At 37.0% G+C, this 27,874-nt stretch overlaps 1 protein-coding gene across 6 annotated transcripts in view; it reads right to left on the bottom strand.

The window, feature by feature from the left end:
- Nucleotides 1-25,258, bottom strand: part of KIZ (kizuna centrosomal protein) — a 105,065-nt gene extending 79,807 nt beyond the window's left edge. For 3 of the 6 annotated variants that reach the window (XM_016126362.2, XM_016126364.2, XM_016126365.2), the window contains exons 1-4: nucleotides 25,069-25,258; nucleotides 19,325-19,387; nucleotides 16,007-16,169; nucleotides 11,179-11,271 (exon numbers count right to left, since the gene is read on the bottom strand). In XM_016126362.2, coding sequence (XP_015981848.2) covers nucleotides 11,179-11,271; nucleotides 16,007-16,169; nucleotides 19,325-19,387; nucleotides 25,069-25,247 — 498 coding nt within the window. In that variant the 5' untranslated portion in view covers nucleotides 25,248-25,258. Of the gene's footprint in view, nucleotides 1-11,178; nucleotides 11,272-16,006; nucleotides 16,170-17,988; nucleotides 18,228-19,324; nucleotides 19,388-23,832; nucleotides 23,955-25,068 lie in introns of all 6 variants that reach the window. The other 3 variants (XM_036229727.1, XM_036229726.1, XM_016126363.2) reach the window with 3 other exon arrangements.
- Nucleotides 25,259-27,874: the final 2,616 nt, after the last annotated feature.

The following is a 27,874-nucleotide window of genomic DNA, read 5'->3' as shown; positions in this document are numbered from 1 at the left end:
AAAAGCTAAAAGAATTTAAAGGAGAAACAGACAATTCAGCAATAAAAGTTTGAGACTTCAATATTCCACATCCAATAACAGATAAACCAACTAGACAGGAAACAGAGGACTTGAGCAATTATAAACCAACTAGACCTAAGAGACATACAGAAGACTCTACCCACCAATACCAGAATAGACTACATATACTTCTCAAGTGTACAAAGAACACTTTGCATGATAAACCAAAATGGTAGGCCATAAATCAAGTCTCAATAGATTAAAAGAGATTGAAAGTTATGTTCTCCGATGACAATGGAATGAAACTAGAAATCAATAACAGAAGGAAATATGGCAAATTCACACATATATGAAAATTAAACAACAAACTCCTAAATAACTAAGGGGTCAAAAAAGAAATCACAGGAGAAATTTAAAAAAATAGTTTGAGGTAAATGAAAAGGAAAATACAACACACTAAAACCTATGAGTAGGAGCATTTAGAGGGAATGTCATAGCTATAAAAGCCCATATTAAAAAAACAAAGAACTCAAATCAATAACCTAACCTTCCATGCTAAGAAATTTGAAAAAGAAGAGGAAATTAAATTCATAGCATGCAGAAGGAAGTTGGTACAATCCTGGGGATTGGTTCCAGGACCCACTGATGAAACTAAAATCTGCATATGCTTGGTGGTGTAGAACAATACATACAGTTGGCCCCTCACATCTGCAGACTCCCAACCGTGAACTGAAAATACTGTTTTCAATCCACAGTTAGTTGAATCCTTGGATGTGAAACCTATGGATAAAAGGCTTACTATAATATAAAGATTAGAGCAGAAATAAATGAATAAGATAACAGAAAAGCAACACAATCAACAAAACCAAAAGTTGGTTCTTTGAAAAGATCAACAAATTGACATATCTTTAGCTAGACTGACCAATAAAAAAAGAGAAAAGACATTAAATTACTAAAATTAGAAGTGAAAGTGGTACTTTGTTACCAATCTTATATAGATAAAAAGATTATAAAGGAATACTCTGAATAATTGTATACCAACAAATTAGATAACCTATGTAAATTGGACAAACTCTTACACAAACACACACTACCAAAAATGACTCAAGAAGAAACAGAAAATAAGACTAGATCTATGACATGTTAATAATTGAATTAATAATTAAAAAATAGCTTCCCACAAAGAAAAGTCCAAGACTAGAAGGCTTCAATGGTGAATTCTACTAGATATTTAAACAATTAACACCAATCCTTCAGAAACTCTTCCAAAAATAGGTGAGGAAGAAATATTTCTCATCTCATTCTGTAAGGCCAGTTTCTGACTCCAAAATTAGACAAAGATATCACAAGAAAAGAGAACTAAAGAATATTATTTATGAATATAGATGTAAAAAAATTTTTTTTGTATTCTCGCATGAGCGCAAATCAGTGTAAAAATTCTAAACAAAATACTAGCAAAACAAATTCAGCAACATAGAAAAGAGATTATACACCAGGACCAAGTAGAATTTATGCCAGCAATGTAAAGTTGGTTTAAGATATGAAAAATCAAGTAATGTAATATGTCATAAAGATCCCCAAATGATTATTTCCATAGACACAGAAAAAGTATTAGACAAAACCCAAAGAATTCATAATTTAAAAAAAACAAAACCTCAACAATCTAGAAATGGAAGGGAACTCCCTCAACCTGATAAAGTGCATCTATGAAAAACCCAAAGCTAACATCACAGTCGACAATAAAGATTGAAAGCTTTCTCCCTAAGATCAAAATTAACACAAGAATTCCTACTCTTACTACTTGTATTTAACACTGTACTGCAGATTCTAGCTAAGACCGTAAGGCAAGAAAAAGAAACAAAAGGTATCTAGATTGTAAAGGAAGAAGTAAAACTTTCCATTTGCAGATGACATGACTTTGTATAAAGAAAAACCTAAGGATTCCACAAGAGACAATTAGAACTAATAAACAAGTTCAGCAAGGTTGTAAAATGTAAGATCAGTATACAAATACAAATAATGTATTTCTATACATTAGCAATAACAATCTGAAAGTGAAATTAGAATAACAATTCTGTTTATAAGAGTAAAATATACAAGAATAAATTAACAAAGAAGTGTAACACTTGTACACTGAAAACTACAAAATATTGATAAAAGAAATTAAAGACCTAAGAAAATAGAAAGATGTTCTGTGTTCAAAGAACATAAAACTTCATATTAAGATGACGATACTCCTAAATCGATCTATATATTTAATGCAATCTCTATCAAAATCTCAGCTCTCATTTTTGTAGAAATTGGCAAGCTGATACTAAAATTCTTATGGAAACACAAGGAACCAAGAATAGCCAAAACAATATCCCAAAAGAAGAGCAAAGCTAGAGGACTCACATTTTCCAATTTCAAAACTTACTACAAAATTAGAGTAACTCTAGATTATACTGGCATAAGGCTAGACAGATAGATCAATGGAATAAAACCGAGAGTTCAGAAAAGACATCTGACTTTTTGAAAACATTATTTTTGGAGAAGGCTAGAAGGGGCTAGAATTGATTATTTCCCTTCCTCCATATTAGAACTCTTGCCATTTGGGACATGGACAAACCTGGAAGGCATTATGCTAAATAAGTCAAACACAGAAAGACAAACACCATATGATCTCTCTTATATGTGGAATCTACAAAACAAAAACAAAAATAAAAACCCAAAGTCATAGATACAAAGAATAGATTCGAGGTTGCCAAAGGTGAGGGGTAGGGGATAGGAGATACTGGTAACCTTTTTTTTTCCCTAAAGAAATCGAAAAAAATAGGAGTTGGGGAAAGTGACAGCAAAGCAAATGAATATCACTGAAAACACTTATTAGTGAACAGATTTTTAGAATTAATGTAACGATGTCTTAGTTAATAATTACTAACTACAGTTTATAAAGCAGGTGGATCTTGACCTTTATTGTACTTTGGAAAAATATGTTTAGGTTATACCTCATGTTTTGTAAAATACTGAGGAAATCTTTATTTTTTCTTAATATATTATTTTTTATTCACAGACAAGGAAATTGAGAAGTATCAAGGTGAATACAAATGGAAATGGAGCTGTCAGATCAAATTTCTATCTTTTCACACAGTACAATTATTGCTATTAGTTTATATGTACGCAAGTCCTTAAGTCACACTGAGATTTCAAAAAATCCCTTAATAAAAATTTATAGACAACAATCCTGAAGAAATTATTTTACTTTATCATGTGTTATAAACTGAATTGTGCCTCCCCACTCAATTCTTATGTTGAAGCCTTAACCCCCAAAGTTATTGTATCCTGAGACTGGGCCCTTAAGTAGGTAATTAAGGTTAAATGAGGTGATAATGGTAGAGTCTCAATCCAATAATACTGGTGTCCTTAGGAAAGAAAGAGACATCAGCAATCCACTTCCCTCCATGCACAGAGAAGAGGTCACATGAGGACTTAGAGGGAGGGTGGCCAACTGCAACCCAAGGGGAGAGGTCTCATCAGAAACCAATCCTAATCTTGGACTGTCTAGCCTCCTGAACTGTGAAAAAATAAATTTCTGTTAAGCCACCCAGTCTGTGGTATTTTGTTATGGCAGCCCAAGTTTTCTAAGACAACATGTCAGTATGATTTTTAACTCTTCTTTCATTTTGCCACTGTGAGAGATTATAGATGTAACCACATTTTCACAATTGAGGCCACAAAGAGATGCTTCCGGCCATTAAATCCAATAGTTGATAAAACTATCTAAATTTTTAAATGGATCTGTTAAATTCAAGCTTCAAAGGTTATGCTCTATAAGTTATTTTGAAGGGTATATCACTATAAAGTCAATCTATTACGAGTTGTTACCACCAAGTGGCTTTATCTCCAATTTAACTCATAGGTAGCCTCTCTATATTCAAAGCAGGCCTCTTGACTATCCTAGAAAGGTGGTTAAAGGCCACCAGTACCAAACTATAGTTACCCTAGTGGAGAACAAAGATAGTGATGACAGTGATGGTGGTGAGAGTAGCAACATGATCAGTGAACAGGTGTCAAGCAATTACTGAGTGTCAAGCAGATTTATATTCATTAAGTTCTTTAATCTTCAAAACAACCATTATTATTACCCTCAACCTTACAAGATTTAGCAAGGCTGAATAATGTGCTTCTAGTCACGGTATTCAAAATCAGATATGAGGGTTCCAGTGCCCCACTCCCTTATGCTACAATACTCAAAACTGAATGAGTTAAATTCAGATTGTTTATTGAACCACATCTTTTTGGGAAAAACAAACATAAAAATCTCTAATAATAAATCTGAAGTCTATGTCTAATTTCTACTAAATTCAACCAGTATAAACTCAGACGTACCAAAATAGAATCTAAACGGAACTTGTGACTGATAAATAAAATTAAGTCCATGTAGCGTAAATGAAAGAGTAGGAGAAAAGCAGATGGAAGCTTCAAAAGAAATTCAGCATTCCTAATGTATAGTAGGTGATTTTCAAAAAATAAACACACGTAACCCAGCACCAACCTTTTCCCCAACACCCGTAGGCCTAAGCCACTGCCTTGATCAAAACAATATAAAGTTAAGTCATGGTTTTCAAAAAAAGATCAGAAGCTTGCCAGGTGTCACAGAGTATCAAGACAAGAGCCCTTTCTTTCATAATACAACTTAATATGCCCTCTATATGCTTCGTAATCCCCATATGGGGTGACTCGGGATTAACTGTATCTCTTATTAGAGTACTCTGTTCACAAAAGAAATTTGTATAACTACATCAGAGAGACAGAACACCAACTCCATTTTCTAATTCTGAGAGGTTTTCGTATTGACAGAAACACCTCATACTCACTCTGCCAGAATTAAAGGAGCAAGCTCATTTATAGGCAGGTTCTTTCTTAAAATGCATAAACCACCTGCCCATTCCTTCCTCACACATTTAATTGTTTTTTACTGCGTTAACATTATTAAAGTAACTAGAGCTATTTCTAGAAGACAAATTACCAAAAGTGGGATTGCGGAGACCAACATATATGTATATTTAACTGTGATAGTTGTTGACAGATCCCTTTCCAAAAAAGTTCTAGGCACACATTTTTTTCAGACTGCATGAAAAAGGCTGTCTTTTTCTAATAATACAGTATTTCATAGAATATAAGTATACAAAGTTTAGAAAATCTGAAGAACAAGAAATCAATATTTACTCTCCTGTGGAGCCTTCTGTAATCCCTTGTACTATTAAAAGATGAAAAAAAAATAAAACAGCATTCCCCACAAAATTTATCTTCCTATTGCTAAACCAACTTATTTTTCCTTTTCTCCTTTCTGTTCACTTTCTCTTCCTTATAACTATACTATGCAATGTGCACCTATATATATATGAATGCAATTCCCTCACTTGTAAGAGCTTTTGGCACATAACACATTTGTTCCATAATTCTACCACAGAGGAGAGCAAAGGAATGATAGTTGTGTAGTCAAATGTCTCCATAAATAGTTGTTTTAAAAATATTGTTATTTTCATTCTTGATTATGAGAGGCTAAATCCCTTAAAGAAAGACATCATCCCACCATTTCCCTAAGTGAAACCTTTCTTCCAATAGCTGAGAAGTGAGCTGATATATTTTTTAATAAAGGCACTGGACCAGTCTACTGGGATCTGAGTACTAGCTCTGCTGCTAACCAATTGTATGCCTTGGGGACAAATTACTTTACTTCTTTGGACCTCCATTTCCTAATATGTAACATGAGTAGAAAAAAGTCTTTACTTTGTAAGGTTGTTCCAATGAGCATGTGTGTGTGCTTATGTGTATATTTATATATGCACATATACAAAGCCCTTACAATAGAACACAAAACACAGTAAGATCAATGCAAGTTATTAGCTGTAAATCTGAGCCACATTCCCCACTACCCACTTGGAAGGCACCCCTAAAAGGAAGTACGGGGTGGATGGGATGCACACCAGACTCAAAGAACAGCTCACTCCTCTTTCTCTTTGCAGGTAGGCAGGCTACTATCACTTATCAGGTAGAGTAGGGAAAGGAGCCTAGACCTTGTCCTGTGGAAGCTCATAGTCCAGTGAGCCCGGAAAAAAAGAGCATTTTCTACCCTCTTCTGAAAAAAAGGTCTACAGATCTAGTTTTAGGGCCAGGACCTGAAAAACTATTTGTGTGATTCAGTTTAATGTTTCATTGTTTTCTAAACAGAAACACATACAAATAAAAAGGCTATTAAGATACAAAAAGGTCCAGGTGAGCTCAAAGAGGCTACCTTTTGACTTGTCATCATTCTAGGTCAAATGAAATCACAACTTTGAGGATGGCAGAGCTGAGTGGTCACCAATCCCATGAAGGTACAGAAAGCTCAGTATTAGAAACTTAGGCAACTGCTCAGAGCTCCAATTTGAGGAGATTCTTTCACTGTTTATAATTGATTAAAGGAGATTGTTGATAAAGGAAGCACTGTGGGCCAGTAAGGATGAGAAATTGGGGCTTATATAGATAACTTTAAGTAATAACCTAACCCCTTCTCCCCTCCCCTACTGTTCTTTCTTGTAGCAGGTGTGACAGGGCCAGGCTGAAATCCCTGGGGCCCTCACCATCTCAGCCTATGCCTACAATGTCTTCTTGCAACCACCTGTGCCTCTTTACCTCAGTACAGCATCCAAAAGTGGAGCCAGGTGCAACACTCAGTCAGTGGCAGATGGGAGGTAAAGGATAAACGCCTCCTTTCCCTACCCCTAGGTGTGATAACTCTGAGGCATGTTCTACATAGTCTTCTGAGGTTCACCAACTAGACTGAACTCTGGCTGCTCACAGTGGCAACTTAGTCATACTCTTTAATGGCTATGTCACTTCCCTTTCTCCTCTATCTGGCTTCCTGGAACCACTTCCCAAATAAACTAGTTACATTCAAATCATTGTCTCAGGATTTACTTCTGGGGGATTCCAACCTAAGTCATTTTCTCTTTAAATATGGGCAGTTTAGGATAGTCTTTTGACTTATTTCCCCTTATTGAGATGTTTATTTTAATCACATGTCCCTTCAACACCATTGTTTGCTTCACCTCTTGGACATGAACCTGTCTTATGACTACTGCTCAGCTCCTGGGAGCCACAGTTCATCCTCTTAGGAATGGAATCCTTCCCACCATGTAACACTTGGGTGCTTTCTTTTTTGTCTAGTGCCTCTCCTACAGTGAGTTGCTCTGAGTCAGAGCTCCACCACCTTTTTCTAACACAGCTCAAACCTATAGCTGAAGCCACTGCACACTAGGTGCACATTTATCTTCTTTGAAGTTCTTTTCAGTTGAGCTTTTATGTCCAACACAGCCAACTCAAACAGAAGATCCTTTTATTGAAAACATGTACAGTTTAGAGACAGATTCTCTGCTTTCCAAGGCTCACCTGATTCAGCTGGAATATTTTAGCATCAAGGGAGACCATTTCATTCTCTCCCAAGTTTAGGTAAAAATGCAGCATCTAAGTGAATAACTGAAATATTTCACATGGTGTGGCTAGACTGTTTTTATTTGACCAGAATTTCTCCAAACTTTTGAAGAGCATTTCACCCACATGACTTTGGAAGTCAATGTAGCAAGATGGCTAATAACATGGATGCTAAAGCCACATGGTCTGGGTTTAAATTTTGGCTCTGCCTAGCTGTGTAGTCTTGGGCAAATTAACCAACCTCTCTGAGACTTCTATAAAATGATAACAATAGTTCTACTTTCAGGATTGATGAGAGTATTAAATGTATTAATGCATATAAAGAGATTAATGCAACACCTGACACAGAACAAGTGTGCAATGATCATTACCCATTGTTACTATTATTATTAGAAATGGAAGTAACAACCTGCACGACCATTCTCCATATCACCCTCACAGAAAGGTTTACAACAGTGGAAGTGGGACTCCCCAACCAGCATTTAGCCCTGTGATGAAATTCCCTAGTCCTCCACATTCTCCAACCTTGGTAGACTATAATTTTCCTGTGAAGTATCAGTTCACTTCTGCTTTTAGTAGAATACATTTCACAGTATAATAATTGAAAGAAATTTCACAGCCCTCACTCCAAAATTTATACTCTCATGAATAAATACCATTTCCATCTCTGTTGCATACATGTTTTGATGTAGCTGCTGCTGATACAAAAAAACTGAGCAACTAGAAGAACATGTCTAGATACCAACAGAATTAGACTACCTGAGAATTTTAAAAAATGACAATGTATTATAAAGGGGAAAGATTATTAAATTATAGTAAAATTTGTGAGGAGTCAAATGGGGGCCTGAACATTGTCTTTTTGCTATCTATTAACAAACAAAAAAAAATTTACTAAGTAAACTAATACTGGAAATAAGCTTAGTGGATAAACAGACTAATTATTAATTCTTTTAAGAGAACACATGACTCTGAAGAGCAGCCACTGGATGCATGAAAACACGGGATGTGTTGTTACAAAATTGAGCTAGAGTTTTACATTAAAAAACTAGACAATTCCTACTTCATGATTTTTCTTAATAGAGCATCCAAATTACTGCTTATGGTTGAAAGTTGCACAACCACTGGTTTAAGATATCTTTTTATAATTCCAAGTTATCATTAATTTGATAGGTTTTCTCCCCTTCGTTAGTGTTTTCCACTCCAATGGCCACCCCCAATTCAGGCCCTTGGTAAATTCCTCCTGTCTGAACTGACCCTGGTTTCCTCAGCTCTATGAGTTCCTCCAGCTCATCCTGTGCAGCACTGCCAGCCTCATCTTCCTATAGCTGCACACCTGCAATGTAGCTGCTCAGTTTACAAGCCTTCATTTCCCCTTGCATCCCACACATTCATATGATTCCATGATCTATCTTTCCCAGCTCGTTATCTACCACTTCCCTACAAGAACATTAGACTTTAGCCAGACTGGACAACTATCCACCGGGCTTTTTACTTCTACTTTACTCACAACATCTCCTATCCCTGGAATATCTACATCGCCACTGATTGACATCGTATCCATCCTTCATGCCAGCGCAAATGCCACCTCCTCCAACAAGCCGTGGATTACTCATTTCAAAGGAGGCACACCTTCTTCTCCATGTAGCTCATCCCTGCCCCTTGTAACTGGCACATGTCATATACTACCCCATGCCTTAGAATGAACAGCATTTTGTGAGAAGCACCTCAAGGGCAAGCATGGTGGCATTCATAGTAGGCGCCTACTGTGGCTTCTTAAACAGAACAGCTGCTCAACAACTATTTATTGACTTCAACCAGTGAGACTGTACTGTGCTTCAGGCCAGTGCCTGGAGACAAATGACTTTGGGCACAGAGACTAATTCATACCACTCCTAAAGAAGAGGAGCATAGATTTCCACTAAAAGTAAAACATAACTCACATGACAAGAAATTTTTCTAGACTTAGTATTAGTTAATATGAATTAACTAATTTATGATTTTGCTAAAATGTATTTACATTTTAACTGACAGAACATCAATGGGAAATTGAAAAAGGCAAGATGTGAATTTCTCAAAATGTTACCTAATTGATTCTTATATATAGGCAACACTCAAAGCTTTTAAGGAGATGACACTTTTCAGTATAAAGGGGAAACTTCTAATTATTGTATATAACATTTTAAGAAACTATCAGTGGTATGTCTCTTGCCCTAATTTTATTTATGACGTAAAAGGAAACTACATAATTATATGTAAGGTAAGGAATCAATAGTGCAAATAGAAAAAAAAAGTTTCCCATTGTACTTAAGTACCACTGACACTGCTGTACTAAGAATGTGTCTAACAGGAACAGCAGAGAAAGAACAAACCAATTTACAGATTAAAAACATATCAATTATTTCATGACCAAATGTCAAACACATCACACTATATTTGGCATACATGTGATGGCACAGAAATAATTTATCATGAAAAGTATTTTTATATAGGTCAAGTTTGCTGGGGTTTGATGTTTTGAATCTTACAGTTTAAAGAATGCTCTGAACTCTAGATGTTTTAACTTTTTAACCTTTTGGAAGGAAAACTAAAACTTCCTATAAACTCAGATTAATGCCTGCTAATGCACGAAAAAAAGAAAAACCAAACCTTCCTCCTACTATAAAAACAAAATAGTGTGGCCTCTGTTTCTTTTCTGATAAGAGTCTTAAATACCAAACAGTTAACTGAATAATAACATTTGCTGGCAGCCAGGCAGCCTGCTTAGCAGATATATAAAGCAGGTAAAAGGAGAAAAAGTTAATTTCTTGGCTGAATGATTCCATCGGTAGCTATAGGGCAAACCTGAAAGTCTTTTAGTAAAGTAGCAGTTGATTCTTCTATCAATCTGTAGCACACATACTCTTCCAAGGAAAGCATTAAATATGAAAATCATATCCCGTTATCATCTGTTTCCAGCTTTCAGCCCAGTAAGCTTTTCTTAATGAATGCTGCAGCCTAAGGAACAAGCACGCTGTTGGCTTTTCTGAATAATGGAGTGATGCTACCATTTTTGCTTATTACAATATCGACTGGCTGAGGGGGTTTCACACATAGTCACAAGTGACTACTCTTGCCAGCATGCTCCAAGTTATTACAAGATGTTTTTAGACATTTCATCTAAAAGAGCTTTACTGCTTTTAGTGAAGAAAACATCTATGGTCTTGAACAGAATCATTTATATGGAGATAGGTGGGAGGATTAGAAGCCTGCATTATGGCAGATACATAGAAGAATTTACTTAAGTATTCCTTGCCAGTCTTTTTGTCTGTTGCTTAGATATGCAATCCTTTCTTTCTACTTTATCTGAAAATAGAAAGTGAAAAGGTTAAAATGTACAAAATTATATATAGAAAGAAGCAAGATAACACATTTTGTTTACTTTTCATTAAAAATATTTCTGGAACAAAGAAAAGGCAGCAACAAAGCATTATTTAGAAAAACAATTTCACCTACAAACAACCCTGAGGTTTTCTTTGGAATCTGTCTCTTTTACACCCACAGTAACTGCCTTGCAGCAAATTTAATTGAATTAGACATTAAAGCAATACTCAATAAGTAAAAGCCTTTAAATAATCACAGGTTTAATAAAAAATATCATGTAGTAAGATTAAAAAAACAATATCTTAAAAAGATGAACACTCCAGAAATCCTGTTAATGAGAAGTTTATAATTTTAATTTATTACCTTTCTTCTGTCTTCATCTTTCAGTTTACCTTCTACTCCCAGGCTATCTTTTGAGCATAGCTGCATCTTCTTCATTTGTGTCTCATATTCAATCTAAATATAAACAAAGTTTGATTTTGTGGTGGACATTATTACAACTAGCACTTCTCTATATTTTTCGGTCTTTGCAGCATAAAAGAAACAGTGAAATAGAAAGTAAAACTGATATTGCTGAGAAATTCAACTTATCTTAGACAATTTCACAAACAGCACATATGAAAACATGAATTCTATAAAGTGTTATATATTTGTAAACAAAATAAGATTTGATGGATTTTTACGTAGTCTTTCATCAATTTAAAGCATAAAACCTTGATATACTAAGCTGTCATGAAACCCTAGTTACTTTATTATGAAAGTTACACAGTAGACAGTGTTTTCTCTGAAAAGTTTTGTCCTAAACAAAGAAAAATAAATCAATTGATTTACTTATCTATATAATATCAGGGTCCTGCTAGTAATGGCAATAGAGTTAATCATTTTCTAGATCATCAACTTAAAATGAATTTCATTTTCTATGAATAGATATATACTGTATACATTAATGATCAGCACCATAGGAATCAAGTTTGCTCTGGCACTAATGACTACATAAAGATGCCTGCATCATTATCACACTATAATTGATTAAAGTGATTCCATCACAAAATGACTTTTTCTTAAAAGCAAGGCATGAAAAGCACTTTGATTCAGTATGTTAGTAATTAATGTCTAAAAATGTCACTGAATGTGGTCCATTACAGATAAGTATCAGAATATTTTCTAAATTAGGCAGTGATGCTCTACAATTAGAAACATACCTATGAGATAATCAAATCAAAAACTTCTTCCTTAATTCTCTGTCTGAACATACAAAAGACATGGGCTTTGTTTTGACACACACAAAAAAAATGAACAGATAATAATAACCAAAATTGATTTGTTTCCCTCAAAATATCTTTAAAGGTATTATATGTTACCCTTTTTAAATAACAGTTAAGCAGGGATTTTTGTTTTCTGTATCAGAATGTTATTAACATGATAGATGGCAGTAATGATCTAAATAGATACCTAATTAAAGTTTTATAAGACCAGAACAAACAATAAAATAAACCAAAAAAAGATAAAGAAATGGGAAATTAAAAAATTTCAATTTACATCTCTCTGTTCTATATCTACCCCTTTGAACTCGAAGATATTTAATTCTTAACCTGAAGAACTTTCAACAGGCATACTTTCCAGATTCCAAGGGAAAGTATCTTTTAAAAAGGATAGATGGGGTGGATTATAAAATAAACAGAGGTTTATTAAGTAATTAGAAGTTAAGCAAAAATTCTTTGTTCTTGTGGCTACAAATGTTTTTTTCTGCTCTTTGAGATCAGTTAGAATGCTACAGACATTGCACCCGATTTCCTCATCATGGGATCATTTTAGAGCCATGCCTTCAAAGACAGAGTAGTTTCTCATGAAAACATGAAAGTATTCAATTCATTTTGCTGAGGCGAAAGTGCTGTTTGCATTAGGGCTTCATAAAGAACATTAAGGAAAGTATCTTTAAGAGTCCAATTTAGATTGTCCTCAATGCATCTGAAAAATTAACTAAACTATAGGTACTGTTCTATATGAATTATTCAAGTAAAAATTATACAATGTATTCAAAATTTAAAAAGTTACGGTAAATTCATAATTGATATAAAATATAACTCTGCTTTACCTATGACCACAGATTTACACCAAAAACTACTCTGCTCTCTTTCTTTGCCTTTTATTTACACATATAATACTTGGTTGTTATCCATCAAGTCTATCCCCTGAATGCTGGAAAGCAGAGGTTTTCAATCATGCTCTGCAGGGGCCATAAGGCCACTAGTTCCACTTCCTCTTTTATCTGTACTTAAAAAAAGGGTTCTACTATGTTTAAAAGTTTAAATTTGGAAAACACTGTATAGATGAATCTTCTCAAGATTTTCCCAGCTAAAAATGTCTGATGAAACAACAGAGTACGTTTCCCCATTTGCATCTATTTCTCCAAACATGTGTTTCTCCTGTTTCCACCATACATCAGGGCTTGCACTACATTCTTTATCTCTGGTGCAGACTCAGGTCCCTGTTCTTTTCTTGCCCTGTGGTCTAGATTCCTTACAGTCAGATTTGCTGCTTCAGGGGTCAAACTACCCATGCCTCAGTAGCATGCTGGTCCAGGGCCTCTCTAAGGATAATTCCAGCATCCCTCAACTCCCCTAGGGTAAATCTGTTTTAATAAACTCAAGAGTATTGAATTAACCCATCAGGTAACTTCCTCTGTTACTACTTTGCTTCACAGTACTGGCCTTGATGCTGCCCAACTAAACTAAGGAGGACCTTTCTATTCACTTCCTTACTCTACAAAAAAACAATTTACATCTGTTCAATTAATGAAATTTAATGATGAAAGATGTGCCACAACCTTCATCTTCTCTTCCCATGATTGAGCATGTTCATAGTGTATCACCCACACACCCCAACATGCCAGGGGTATTTCCTGTTGAATAGTATATAGTTAATGTAAATGAACTTCTAATCAGTAAGATTCCAGAAAATGAATTTCTCCTTCTTTGTAAGACTGGGCCACCTTTTTATATTTTAATGTATTAAAAGCTATTTTAAAAAAGCCTTTCAACTGATTTTATGAATTATACTACTTTATTTAAGGGCCTATAATAATTTTCAGGGCCTTTTTAAGGATATCGATCTGTCATATAGTTTTGAAAATAAAGTGTTGTGACTGCATTGCCACTTGTCATGTGGATAAAGAGGCTGAATAAACAGTTCAGCCTAAGTGTCACATTTTAAGTACTCAATAGTCATGTATGGCTAGCGGCTACTGTATTGAACAGTATCAGTATAGACAGAGAACATTTCCGTGACTATAGAGTTCTATTGTACAGTGCTGGTCTAGACTAAATTTCCAGTTTCCAGAAAATATAGGGGATGCTATACAAATTAAGTTACATCATGAGAAGCTATGATTCTTTTGTAAAGACAATAATGCTGGGAAAAACAGAAGACAGCAGAAAAGAAGAACAGCAAATATGAGATGGATTGAATCTACAGTAGCTGAGCGTAGCAGCTGAGGACAGGACACTGTAGATATGACTCAACAGGAGTTGGAGCCAACTCAACAACATGTACAAGTTAAAAGATACCTCAAAGAAATAACCCGTTAAATTCAGTATGTGAGTCATTCTACAAGTCTGCCTTCTTCAAAAAGCCAGTGTCACACACACACACACACACACACACACACAAGTGATGGGAGACTAAATTAAGAGACCAAAAAAGACACACTAACCAAATGTATTGTTGGCTCCTAGTCTGAAAAATTAAAGAGATTTTTGTGGGTAACTGGGAACATTTAATTATCAGCTGGATATTAAGTGATATTATAGAATCATTATTAATTTTCTTAGATGTGATAATGGTATTATGATTATGTAGGAAACTGTCCTTGTTCTTAAGATATCCACACCCGAGTATTTAGGGGAGAAGTGCCATGGTATCTGCAGCATACTTCAAAAATACACACACACACACACACACACACACACACACACACATGAGTGAAGTAAATATGGCAAAATATTTACAACTACTGTATCTAGGTAAAGAGTATGTGAGCTGTCATAGTCCATGTGGACTACTATAACAGAATACCCCTGACTGGTGACTTGCAAACAGAAAAGTATTGCCCACAGTTCTGGAAGCTGGGAAGTCCAAGATCAAGGTACCAGCACGGTCGCCTTCTGGTGAGGGCCCTCTTTCTGGTTCAGAGCTATGGGCTTCTCACTGTGTCCTCATATATTGGAAGGGGCTAAGGGGCTCTGGGGAGCCTCTTTTATAAGGCACTAATCCCACTCATGAGTTCCACCCTCATGACTCAAGTACCTCTCAAAGGCCCTACCTACTAATATCATTATTTTGGGGTGTTAGGATTTCAAAAGATGAATTTGGGGCGGGGGGGGGGGGATGGGGAGAGGAATATAAACATTCAGAACATAGCATGAATGTTTGTTAGAATAATCCTTTTAATTTTTCTGTGTACTTAAAATATTTACAATAAAAGCATGAGGAGAAAACTGTTAGAGGAAAAATAAAGAAAAGTACTAAAGCCACTTCTCCTGGAACCAGTATTCAGTTGGTTTAATTTGAGCAATAAACCCTGACTAGCACAAATGGTAAGAAAAAAGGCCTAGCCCTCTATGCTTGGAATAATTTGTAGAGCAGAAGGTTGCCAAACACCTTAAGGAATGGGGTGCCAAAATCAGAGAGGGTTGCTAAGAGCAGTTGCTCTGAGGCACATGGATGAGGAGCATAAAGGTGAACTCCTCGGGGCCAGTTCTATCGACCTCAGTCTTCCCTCAACATGCTGCCTGATCAGAACAGAGGACTCCAGATCACAGAAAAAGAACCAATGAAAGGAAGCAGTCTCTAGAGGGAACTCTAATGCTGTTCAAATTCATCCATGAGGCCAAAAACTACCATGTGCCAGGCAGTGGCTAGTGACATGCCCATTTTAAGTTAACAATTAATGTAGCATAATAAAGTATAAATATTTTATTAATTCCTCAACTAAAGTAAGAATCTGAGAAAAGGCAATTTCAAGTTCTCTGACCAAAATTTGGCCACGTGGTAATTCATAAAGAAAACTGACAATCTCATAGATGAACAACTGAACATGTGACTCCACTGATCTGAAACATACTGTTCATTATTTCTAATTTAAGCAAAAATAGACCCAAAAAAAAACCCATAGTGAAAAATGAGATGTCACCTTCCGTTCTTTAAGCTTCTCTGCATTTGTGGTAAAGTGTCCAACATGAGCTTGGACATGCTCAAACTGCTTTAAATATTCTTGATTTCGAGCATGAGCCTTCTTTTCTGATTCACATATTTCCTTTAGGTATTTCTTTAGTTTTACATACTTCAGCTTAACTCTAGAAAAATAAAAGCAGATTTTTAAACAATGGAGTTGCAACTTTAACAATCTAAGGAGAATTTTCTTTAACAAAATTATTAGTAAGACAATGTATACTAAGATATTTTACCCAAACACTGAAATCTAAAGAATAGAATCCATATGCATTTTTAGAGAGAAGAAATTAATGCAACATCACTGAGGTATCACAGCTAGGCATAACTCTCCTGAGAAATGTATACAAGACCACATTATAACAATCACACAGTAAAGATTTATATGGATTTCTTTCTCAAAATTAAATGTGATTCCAAGAGCAGTGTCTATGTGGCCATGTTCAGATAAATAGCCATTAGCATTCTTTTAAATGAGCAGTAACCTGCTCTTACAGAAACAAAATCAAACTATAAACCCCAAATCCATAAACATTAAGAAAATTTGAAATTTAAAATAAAAAAGCTCTAATTTATATATAATTTAAAAATTTTGTTAGAAATTGCAACACTATATTATTAAAATATTTTATAATAATGTATAGATTCTAACTCTATTCAAATTATGGAAGAACCTTTAAAGACCCACCCAGAGTATAATTTCAAAAGATACACTGGGTGGCTCAAGATGCGCATGCATCCTACTCTCCTTACAGAATCAACACTGTTAATTCTAGCTCTTTCTTCTTCACAAGTATATAAGTTATAAAACAGTACCTGGTATGTAGCATTTCCATTGTTGTTCAATAACATATTCAATGGTCTTTTATCGAGCAAAAATAAGTTGAAAACCACAAAAATGTCCACCCTTAAAAACAGATTTGCAAAGATGCTGGAGCTGTTAAAAATTAATCTCCAACAGACCTTAAACCTCTATTCCTAAGCCAATAATTTTCAAAAATTTCTTTATCATACTAATAATTCTGTGCTTGGATCTTAGTTGGCTGTCCCATTTTATTATTATTATTATTATTATTATTATTATTATTATTATTATTATGGAGGCTTTGGTTAATGAAATCCAGTAAGTTTCATGTGTATAATTCAAGAGTATCAATTTTTACTTATGAACAAAAAACTTAAGACTGGTTTTATGGCTGCCCATATCTGCCAATTTCAACATAAGCAACAGCAATGAGGTGGAACCTAACGTACTGTCTTTCGCATGCAGGTACTTGGTGAAGCTGCTGGTGGCAGCCAGTGTCCATGTGGAGTGCATACAATAGTAACCATGGCCTCTCCATCCAAAGTCTAGTTTCATTCCTGCCCCTACATTAACTTTCAAAGCTGACCACATAAGTAAGTCATCCACTCATCCATGCAATCATTCAAATATTCAATGTTCCAAGTAAGAAATCATTTAGCTAGAGTCAACAGAGAAAACAAAAAAATGAGATAAGTACAATACAGTGTGATGAATGTTATAAGGGAAACTGCGAGGGACTCTGACAGACTGGGCAACCTGACCTAGCTGAAGAGGACAAGCAACACTTCCCAGCAGAAATTATTTTTCAGCTGAGACATGAAGGTTTGGTAAGAATTAATCCTGAACTGGGAAAAGCAAGAGTGAAAGTTAAGGGGAAAACATTCAGGCAGAGGAAGTAGCATGTTGGAAAACTGAAAGGTGATAAGAATAACAGTGGTATTGACAAAAATAATAAATTATTGACTCTTACTGAGTCAGACACTGCTTTAAGACTCTATTAAATTCTCATAATTATCATTGTGTCCATTTTACAGGTGAAGAAATGGAGATACAGAACGCTGAAGTGATTGTCCCAAGGTCACATGGCTAAGAGCTGATGGGGCTTGGATTGAATTGAGACACTTGGCAACATAACCTACCTGCTTACACTATGCTACAAAAGATCTTGTCATGCTTCAGGAACTGAAGTTTCAGTCCAAGTAAAATTTTAGGGGGAGGCTGGCAAAATATGGTAATGATGAAAATTAAACAGAAACAGATAAAAGCATGTCTGGATACTTTTCATGCTTTCCTCACAATCTCCTGGCCCAGTTTTTCTTCTGCCAGCCATAGCAGCAGCAACCTAGAGGCAGCCATGTTAGCCAGTTTGGATTTTATCCTACAGGCAGTCAAAGAAAGCATATGTTTTAGCAAATCATACCCTCTACCTAACAGGAAACAATAAGAGGCTGAAAGAGGAGAACGAACTTAGAAAACTGTTCTCATTCCTCTCTCACCACCATTATGCCAGAAAGTTGTCCAAGACTAGGTTGAAGGAAAAGTCCATGTTCTGTCTTCTGCCCTGTTAGCTGTGTGTTAGAAAAATGGCAACTGCCATGAATCCTCAAAGACTTGGGTCCACTTCTGAAGCCATAGGATCCATAACACTGCAATTCTTCCATCACCTCACTGTCTCTGCTTGTCTCTTCTAGAGCTACTAGAGATATATGGCTTTCCTCCCTGACTGGTACCTTTGGAAGTACACTAAATCTTAAACCCAAAAAATAACTTTGAAGATAAGTAAATAAATGGACCTGATGAGTAATTTGGTTTTAAAGTACTCTTGGCTTCTGAATAAGGTGTTTTCATTTTTCACTCATGGGTAAATCACAAACTTAGTACTATCGTAGTCAGAAATTTTTCATATAAATAATAACAACACTAACACAATACATTTGGCTTAAGGATCAAGCTCAGTTTCCATAAAATAGAACTAAAAACATTAGAATTTTGCTTTTAATGTTACAGTAAGTAACCTAAAAAGGATAACATGTATATTATCTACTGTTCATAATTTTAACATAGTCATATATCCCTAAACAAATGAGATACCATATAACCCTGCCTATAACAGTTTGTTGAAAGGTCAACTATAGTATTTATGCCTTAATCACTACACAGGCTTATGTGTTGAAATTATGACCTAAAGATAACAAAGTCTATAATGTATCTTATTCTTAAGATATTTAAGCAAAATAGATTCCTGAAATAACCAATACCAAATAATTAATTTTTATCTTATGCTAATTTTAACCAAATTTATTCTTATATTTGATAGTTATATTAAATTGAAATGTTTGCTTGAAACTATTACACATTACACATTAGAAATAAGAGAATGCAACTTTTGGTATTTACAATATGTATTTGGGTTAAATTTTTACAGATTTACATATGCAAATTGTTTTTAAAACTGTTACCACTGTCATATCTTACCTGCATATATCAGACTGATTATATTCATAAAGTTTCTTTTCCAGGTCCAATCTCTTCTTTTCACTGTAGTACAGAAAGAAAATATTTTATGAATAATTACATTAGAAAGTAATGAGCAGTTGGATTTAGAATACGATCTCCTTTGAAATCACAGCTTTGTGAAAATGCTTCTCTGGTCTCCCAAAGAAGCAGAAAATGTCAGCTGCGCTTGAAACTTAAGACACTTGGCAGTCACTAGAGCTGTCTAAAAGCAAAGAGGATACCAATATGAAGGAAAAAGAACAAGATTCTCAAAATAAATAAATAAGCAGTAAGAAAAGGCTGCAAACCTGTTCATTCATTCAGCAAGTACTTCTTGAGTACCATGATGAGTTAGACACTGTTCTAGGCCTGGAGACTAACATGGAACAAGGCAACCAGGACCTCCTGTCCTCAAGTATCTCACTTTCTACCAGGAAAACTGACAATAAATAACATAAATATGTAAAATATAACATGGCCAAAAATGGTGACACTTGAGCAGTGGGGGCTCTACCAGGACTGGACATGATGCTTCTACAAATCCACTTTGGACTGAAGACTGGTGGCGTGCTCAGCTCCCAACAAAACGAGCCTGGGCAGAGCCAAATGGCTGAGTTAGGAAGAGGTCTCTGAAAAGTAGACCTGGCCTCGTTCATATTTAATGAAGACAAGTTCCCCTAATACTATCACTTCAAATTTGGGGGAATTTCTTTTATAACTTTGTAACATTGCCATGATTTATCACTATTTGTCATTGCTATTCCCTGGGGCTACTACCAGTAAAGAGTCTATGATGTTTAGGTGAGTGCCGGAAGTAAGCTAGGAGATAGATTACCCTGCACACACAGCCTGGAGAAGAGATGGGGGAAACTGGGTCGTTGAGGAGGCAGCAGTAGCCAATTCAAGGGTTTGAGGGATAAAACTGCTGAATGGAAAGCCATCCCAGTCCTCAAAAGAGCCCTTGGGAGGTTTAACCACAGAGGGCTCTGCTTGACCACCATCAAAATACCAGCTTTAATCATATCCAACTTTAGTCACATTGCTAGCCTAAGTTAAAAATAACTAAAGGCCAAAGAAATCATATGTCTGAGAGCAAAATGCTTAAAAAAAAAATTACTGTAAATCAAAGACAAGGATTCCAACAGGTGAGCTCAGGTTAGTGTCCCGAGGGAAAGGGGCTAAGCCCACATTCCATTTGTGCGTTCTTAATTATTAGTTTTCCTTCAGATATTTTTTCCTTTAAAAAAAAAAAAGCCCCAATGTTACTCTGTTAGCTACAAATAGGTTAAGTAAATTTCTCAGTCTACCATAATCTGGAATGGAAACCCACTATTTAACCAAAATTCTTTTAATGGGAAAATGGGGTACAAAATCCAAACACCAAATCTTTACTTTGGGAATACGATCTATTCCTTTGTTGGGATATGACTATGTTAAGGAAGGGGAAAAAATTAAAGGGAAAAATTATAGAAACACAATTTTTAAAGTTAATAGCTTCTCACAGATCATTACTCTCTCATTAATAAGATTGAATTTAGAAGAGAAGGAAATATGATATAATTGCTTCTATGCTGGAAAATTTTATTAGTCACTTTTTCCCCTTCTTAAGGTTCAGTGATCAATAGGATATTTAGTTCATGAAAAATGAATGACTGAACAGTGTGAGCAATTTGTCATTAAATTACGAGGACAAAAAGACCCTTAAATGCATCCATGATCCTGTGCCCCTGATGTCATGCTTCACATTTCTGTGGTATTTCTGCTAAGAAAGTATGACCAGAGTCTGGTCATAAGGAAACATCAGATGGATCCAATTTGAGGATCACTCTCTGGAATGAAAGTTGTACTTTGTAAAACTGCCAGGAACATGAAAGATAGGGAAAGACTGAAGAAGGGCTCCAGACTGGGAGAGACTGCAGAGACATGGCGACCACATGCAACATGGGTTCACACATGGAATCTTGGACCAGAAAAAGAAAAAGACAGTTGGTGAAATTTGATCAGGGTCTGTGTGTCAATGTTGATTCCCAGTCTGGAGGATTATATGGTGATCATATATGACAGAGGTCCCCAATCTTTTGGGCACCAGGGACCTGTCCTCCTATGAAAATCTAATGCCTAATGATCTGAGGTGGACCTGAGATGGTGACTAGCACTGGGGAGTGGATGCAAATACAGATGAAGCCTTGCTCTCGTCCTGCTGCTCACCTACTGCTGTGCAGCCAGCTCAGTTCCTAACAGTCCACAGACTATACTGGTCTGTGGCCCAGGGATTGGGGATCCCTAATGTAAGAGAGCATCCTTGTTTTTTGAAAATACACATTAAAGTTTTTAGAAATGATGGGGAATTATAGCTGCAGTTCTCAAATGGTTCAGAAAACACAATGAAGAGAATATTAGAGGTGTCCTATACTTGGAAGTTTTCTGTAAACTTGAACTTATTTCAAAATAATTTTAAAAATTCACCTACAACTTCCAGTAAAAAAAAAAAAAAAAAGGGACTACAGTCTGGGAATCCATCAGCTCCCAAGCAGCAAGTTCTTTTTAATAATGAATGTTAAACTTCCTTGTTCCTATTCTATCTTCAGTAGATAGACATCTGCTGGTCATACTTCATATTTTTACTGACTTCAAAATAACACAAACCTCCAAATGCACTGAAAAATCACAATCATGTGCCTCTTGACCTTTTATTCCGGGCAAAATGATTCTAATCTCATTAACTCTTCACCCTAGGCCCATTTCCTAACTTCCTCATCCATGCTTCAGTATCTCTAAATGGTAGCTTTCATATATATTTTAAATTTAAGATTTAAAACAATATGTTTATCCCAATAAAAAGCCAGAGAAAAGCTTATTAGGAGGATCCTCTTGCAATTCTTACTTATTAAATCTCTGTTTCAGAATCTTTGAAACACCCAGTCTTGGGATATATACCCATAGTCCATGATTTCGGTCACTTGCATCCCCACCTCCAAACCTTTTAAGTTTCACACAGCTAGGCAGTCCTTAAAGCAAAGCCATATGGTTTATTCTTCTCCTTTTAAGTCACTTGTTATTATGTTTTTGTCTCAATACCATCTTTAGCTTTACTCAACTAATATCTCAGTGTCAATTTTTGAACTATTATATCTCACCCTGAATCAATACTAGCATTGAAAAAAACGGTCTGGCTAATGGGCCTTTTAAAGGAATGTTTTTATATAATTGTAAGAATCAATTCCACTTATATGTTCCACCATGCTTGCAGCACTAAACACACTGTAGTAAGTCACTTCGCCAGGCTCTTTCATATTCAATGACTGACTTTTACCACAATGCACGGAAAATATTATATACAAAAAGGAGAAAATTCAGGATATAAAATTACATCTGAGACAATTTGGGCTAGAAATAGACCAGTTACAATCGAAAGGCCCAGTTATTACACCAGCTAACACTGCAACGATCCACCTCGAAGAGGGCCAAGAAAGGGCAAGTTTTTTTTCCTCTCACTTCCAGGAAATTTCTGGATTGATAAAACAGCTGTGACTATTGAAGGTTCCAGCCTTTGAAATTACTCTTGAGTTTTAGAAGACAATGGTCCTTGTCGTCACTAGGATTGGTTAAAAAGAAGGGGGGGGGGCATCCAAACACTCAAATAAGAAACAATGATATATATTTTGCTCTGCAAAACTACATCTTTCAACTCTGAGGCTCATTACTCTAGGAGAAGGAAAAAAAAAATCTGTGGCCTTACTTTACGTGTCGGTCAAGGCCCTCATTTCTGATGAAGAATCAAGGTTCAAAGAAGCTGAATGACCCGCTCGAGGTCACATAACTGTTCATGGACTAGAACCCAAGTTTCCACATTTCTACTTAGTTTTTTTGTACCCAAAGTTATTTGCCTCTGTACTTACTAATTATGCATTAGTTATAGAATCTTAAACTGAATAATGAATATATGCAGCAACATATTTTTACTGACTTCAAAATAAAACAAACCTCCAAATGCAGAACCATGAATAGGCTATAGAATTTGACTCAAACTCCTTATATAATTTCAACAGCCTTACCTTGCTTAATAGTTAAAGCATTAAGTGTTAAATATAAAGTGAGCAATGATACACAATTATTCCATAAGGACTATAAACTGCCAGGTGTTCTAACACAGGAAGCAAAAATGATAGCTCACAACTTAGTTCAAAAAGAATGCCATTTGAAGCAATAACATTTTGAAATTAGAACTTGGGCTAATAGATAAAAACAACTAAGGCCAGGGAGTAACTAAGCTACTCTTCTAACAAAACAGAGTCAAAAAGCACTTTAAGTGTACTGATGTACAGAGCAATGTCTTGTCTCTTTATCAGGTATGTACAAATACTTAATACCATCTTTGAAATATCATACCATCCACTTTCCCTGGTTGACTAGAAAATGGTCATTATTTAGTGGCAATGTGTGGCTACTGGGTTCTATACAAGACATTCATAACTCTTGGACACTACCTGGTTGACTTTGAGATTTCTTCTATTCACTCGACAAACATTTATCAAGCCCCTTCTCCATGTCAAGTACTCTGGCAAAAGATCCAGCTAGATGTGGTTCCACTCCTCCTGGAATTCTCAGTCTAGGCAAAAAATGAGTCACTTAGGCCATTATCTAGCCGGCTTTAAGAACATGGAGGTCACATGTTAGGGAATGGGGTTGCTCAATACTGGGTGCAGAGAGTGAACTGCAGGAAGCAATTTTTTAAAAGTTGGGGGTGAGGAGTTCACTGGGATGGATGAAGAAAATATGTCAGAAAGAAAATAGGATGTAGAAAAGATTAAGAGGTGAAATATGGTTAGAACAAAGGCCTATTATGGATGTTCTATGGATACATGACAAAAATTAAAGCTAGCATGACTATAATTCCTTTCAAACCCACTTATTTCTGCCTTTACCTTACATATAATTGTCATTTTAAAATTGTCACACACACAGCTCTCTTCACTGATTTTGTAGCTTTTAAGACTCATTAAATGTTTTATCAAGAATTTCAAAAGTCTATTTCCTTTCTTGTCAATTAATATCTAATTTCAATTAATTTAGCAACTAAATAATAGTTCCAACAACTTATCTTTTATGTGGTTATGTATAGTAGATTACTTTAAATTTTTCTTTTTACATACTCTTAGATCTAGCTGTTTTCAGTGCTTCTCATCTTTCATGGCTTAATCAAGTTATTAATCAAGGTATTAGGAACCTCGCGGAAGCTGAACTTCTCTCGCCGGAAATTCATTCTTTCGCTAGTAATCTGGCCCTAAATACTCTTGTATGTAAATAGGATATATGCTACATACGCGCGCGCACGCACACACAGGGCGCGCGTTCTTAGACCTTTCATCACTACTGCAGTGCAGCTATCTGGGTGGGATGACAATTTGAAGAAAAACTGGGGAGGAGACGTGTAGATGGGGACTAGAGAAATTCACAGGACTTGACTGAGAATGACAAGCAGGAGAACTCGCTTCCGGGCAAATTCGGTGACGCGGCCGTATCTTCCAGCTGGAGATCTCCAATACAGTCGGTAAACTTTGTGTCCTTCAGGCCCCACTGGGAGCTTTGGGGGTCGGGGGGCGTCGTGGACAGACCTAAGCCCAGCGGAACCACGGGCGGGGAGGTGGGAAGGAATAGGGAGTAGGGCACCAGCTGACCTTCGGCGAAGGCCTATTTCCCGACCCCGCTCGGATAGGCCGTACCTGTCCCGCAGCCCATGCTGGAGGCGGCCCAGCCTCTCGTAGTAGTCAGGGCTCGCCAGGGGCGCGGACAGTGCGGAGGCTTGGCGCATGCCGCCGCAGCCGCCGCCGCCACCACGCTGGATCAGGACCACTTCGCGGCGGCCGTGAGGCCAGGTTGTCCGAGGCGACGGCCCCACCATGCACCGCGGGTAACCACGGCGCCCCGGCGCCACGCAGGGGGCGGGGCAGAGACCTTCAGGGGCGGAACGGAGGTGGGGCGCCGTGGAGGGCCAGTGAGGAGGCGGGGCGTTGTGGAAGCTGGAGCCGGATGCCTGGGAGCAAGTGGGCAGACGCTGCGTGCGGGTGGAGAGGCGGGCGGCTTCTGCCCGGAGAAAGGCGTCTTGCTTACTCCTAACTCCTCCCAATTCTCCACGGAGAGACCCTGAGCCCCCTCCAGGGCCCTTCTCTGAGGGCCAAGTCAGAAGTCCTGCCCCCCAGAGTATTGGGGCTAGGCAGTAGCAATTTGCGTGATCATTTTTTTTTTTTTTTCGTATTTGGTAAACTGCATTAATTTTACAAAACGAATTCTCCCTTTCTCTACCGCCACCTCTCTTTTCCTTCTTCCCAGGATTTGCGGAGTGCCAGGCACTGTGCTAAGCTTTTCTTTCCTCCAGCACCACAAAAAAGACAAAACCTTAAATACTAAGTAACTGTGCTCAGCCCTGACAGAACAACCCGTTAAGATTCCGTGGTGACCGTAAAGATATGGTTAGTGCTGTAGGTCACATTACAGATTGGTGGAACGGAAAGTCCCCAACAAGTTGTTTGCAAAGCACACGTTTGTTTGTGCAGACAACCTCGTGGACAAATACCTGTAGAATCCTTCAGCAGGGATTCTTAAATCAGGCCGCCTAAGCTCAAATCCCCTCTTCTGCTGCCCAGCTGTGTGACCAGCCATGTGCAAGTCACCCTGTTGAAGCCTAGGGCTCTTCATATGTAAAACGAAAGGATTTTATTTCAAGACCCACCTATGCAGCTGTTAAAATGATTAGATCCAGTAATGTATGTGTTTAGAACAGGGCCCAGCACATAGAATCATCAGTTTTTATCATTATCATCATCATCATCATCATCGATTTGGGGAAAAAGCTTCACAAAGAAAGACAACCATATTCCAGAACCCACAGGGCAGAACAAAATAAACTATAAAGTTTCTTTAGTCTGTTATTCTTCATTTCTTTTGGTTTCTTCTCTGTCATTAATTTCATTTATTTATGTGTAAGGTATGACTTAAACTAGTAAATCAGTCATTAGCAAGAGAGATGGACCACTCATAGATTGACAATATAAAACTTTGACATTGGGTGTGGTTCCATAGAGTAGCAGTTAGTATCTCTGCTTTACACACAGAAGGTCCTGGGTTCCTGCCCCAGTGAATCCACGGTCCATGGTCTATGGCCATACCATCCTGAACAAGCCTGATGTCTGATCCTGGAAGCTAAGCAGGGCCGAACCTGGTGAGTACTTAGAGACCAACTAGGAAGACCAGGTGCTGTAGGCATAAATAATAATAAATAATAAAAATAAATAAAATAAAATTATGATGTTATTCAGCCTTGCCTTCGCATTTGCCAGGTCCAGAGCAAGAGTATAAATGGAGTAGGAATGAGAGCAAGAGTACACATGGTCCTCATACAATCCGTTGAAATATTAAAAAATTATAAATCAAGATGAGTAATTTTAGATGTCTTTTCTCCTTGATCAATGTGCCTTCATTAGAATCCAGAAGGCAACAGAAGAATTTAGTTCTCTGACTCCTTCCCCAGCCCACCCCCTATTTCTCACCTCAGGCTCAGTCCTGTACTGTGAGGGTCTTCACACACAGGCAGGGATGTGTGTGTCTTTCCACCCACCCCACGCCTTGACCGACATCCCAGTCCACAAGTTTTCAGCTCTAGCCTTAATCCCACCTCAACCTCCTCTTGGCCACTCTTCAGGCCTGAGAGTGTGCACACTAGTGATAAGGAACCCAGGATAGAGGTCTTTAAAGGCCTTGGAAAGAAGCTTAGGCCCCTTTGAGCAGGAAATATCAGAGTGTTAGGTACCTGGAATGTGTTCTAGAAGGGGTGTGTGTGTTGAGAGAGAGAGAGAGAGAGAGAGAGAGAGAGCGCAAGCGAGAGCACATTAAAGACCTTTATATTAGCAGAGCTAACTTCTATAAGCAGCTCTGTTTTTGACTTATCTGAACCACAGTCCAACAAGTCTGCCTAGATTGGTGAAGCTTTCTATAAGCCACAAAATGTCTTAGGTGGAAGTTAGAAAGAATCTAGCCTCACATTCTTATTTTCTAGAGGAAGAATAAAGTTCAGGGCAGGTAAGGGCCTAGGTCACACAGCTAGTAATCTATGTAATATTAATGAGTCTAGTTCAAAAAATGGGCCCCTAATAGCCCCATTAAGCAAACAGCAAGGAAAGCCCAATAGTCAAAGGGAGCTTTAGAGCGAACCACAAGAAACTGCTGTTTTTTGTAACACACAAACTGGGTGCTTAAACAACAGAAATTTATAGTGTCATAATTCTGGGGGCTATAAGTCTTGAGAACAAGGTGTTGGCAGGGTTGGTTCTTTCTGAAGGCTGTAAGGGAAAATCTGTTCCATGCCCCTTTCTTACTTTCTGGAGGTTTACCAGCCATATTCAATTAGGGATCCACCTTCTTCTAGTATGGCCTCTTCTCAACTAATTACATCTGCAATGATCTTATTTCCAAATAAGGTCACATTCTGAGGTATTGGGAGCTGGGACTTCCATGTACAAATTGGGGATATGA

This window comes from Rousettus aegyptiacus, unplaced genomic scaffold (genome assembly GCF_014176215.1).
Source record: "Rousettus aegyptiacus isolate mRouAeg1 unplaced genomic scaffold, mRouAeg1.p scaffold_m13_p_12, whole genome shotgun sequence".
NCBI lineage: Eukaryota > Metazoa > Chordata > Mammalia > Chiroptera > Pteropodidae > Rousettus > Rousettus aegyptiacus.
Note: the sequence above shows the minus strand (reverse complement) of the source record. Positions and strands in the feature narration are given on the sequence as shown.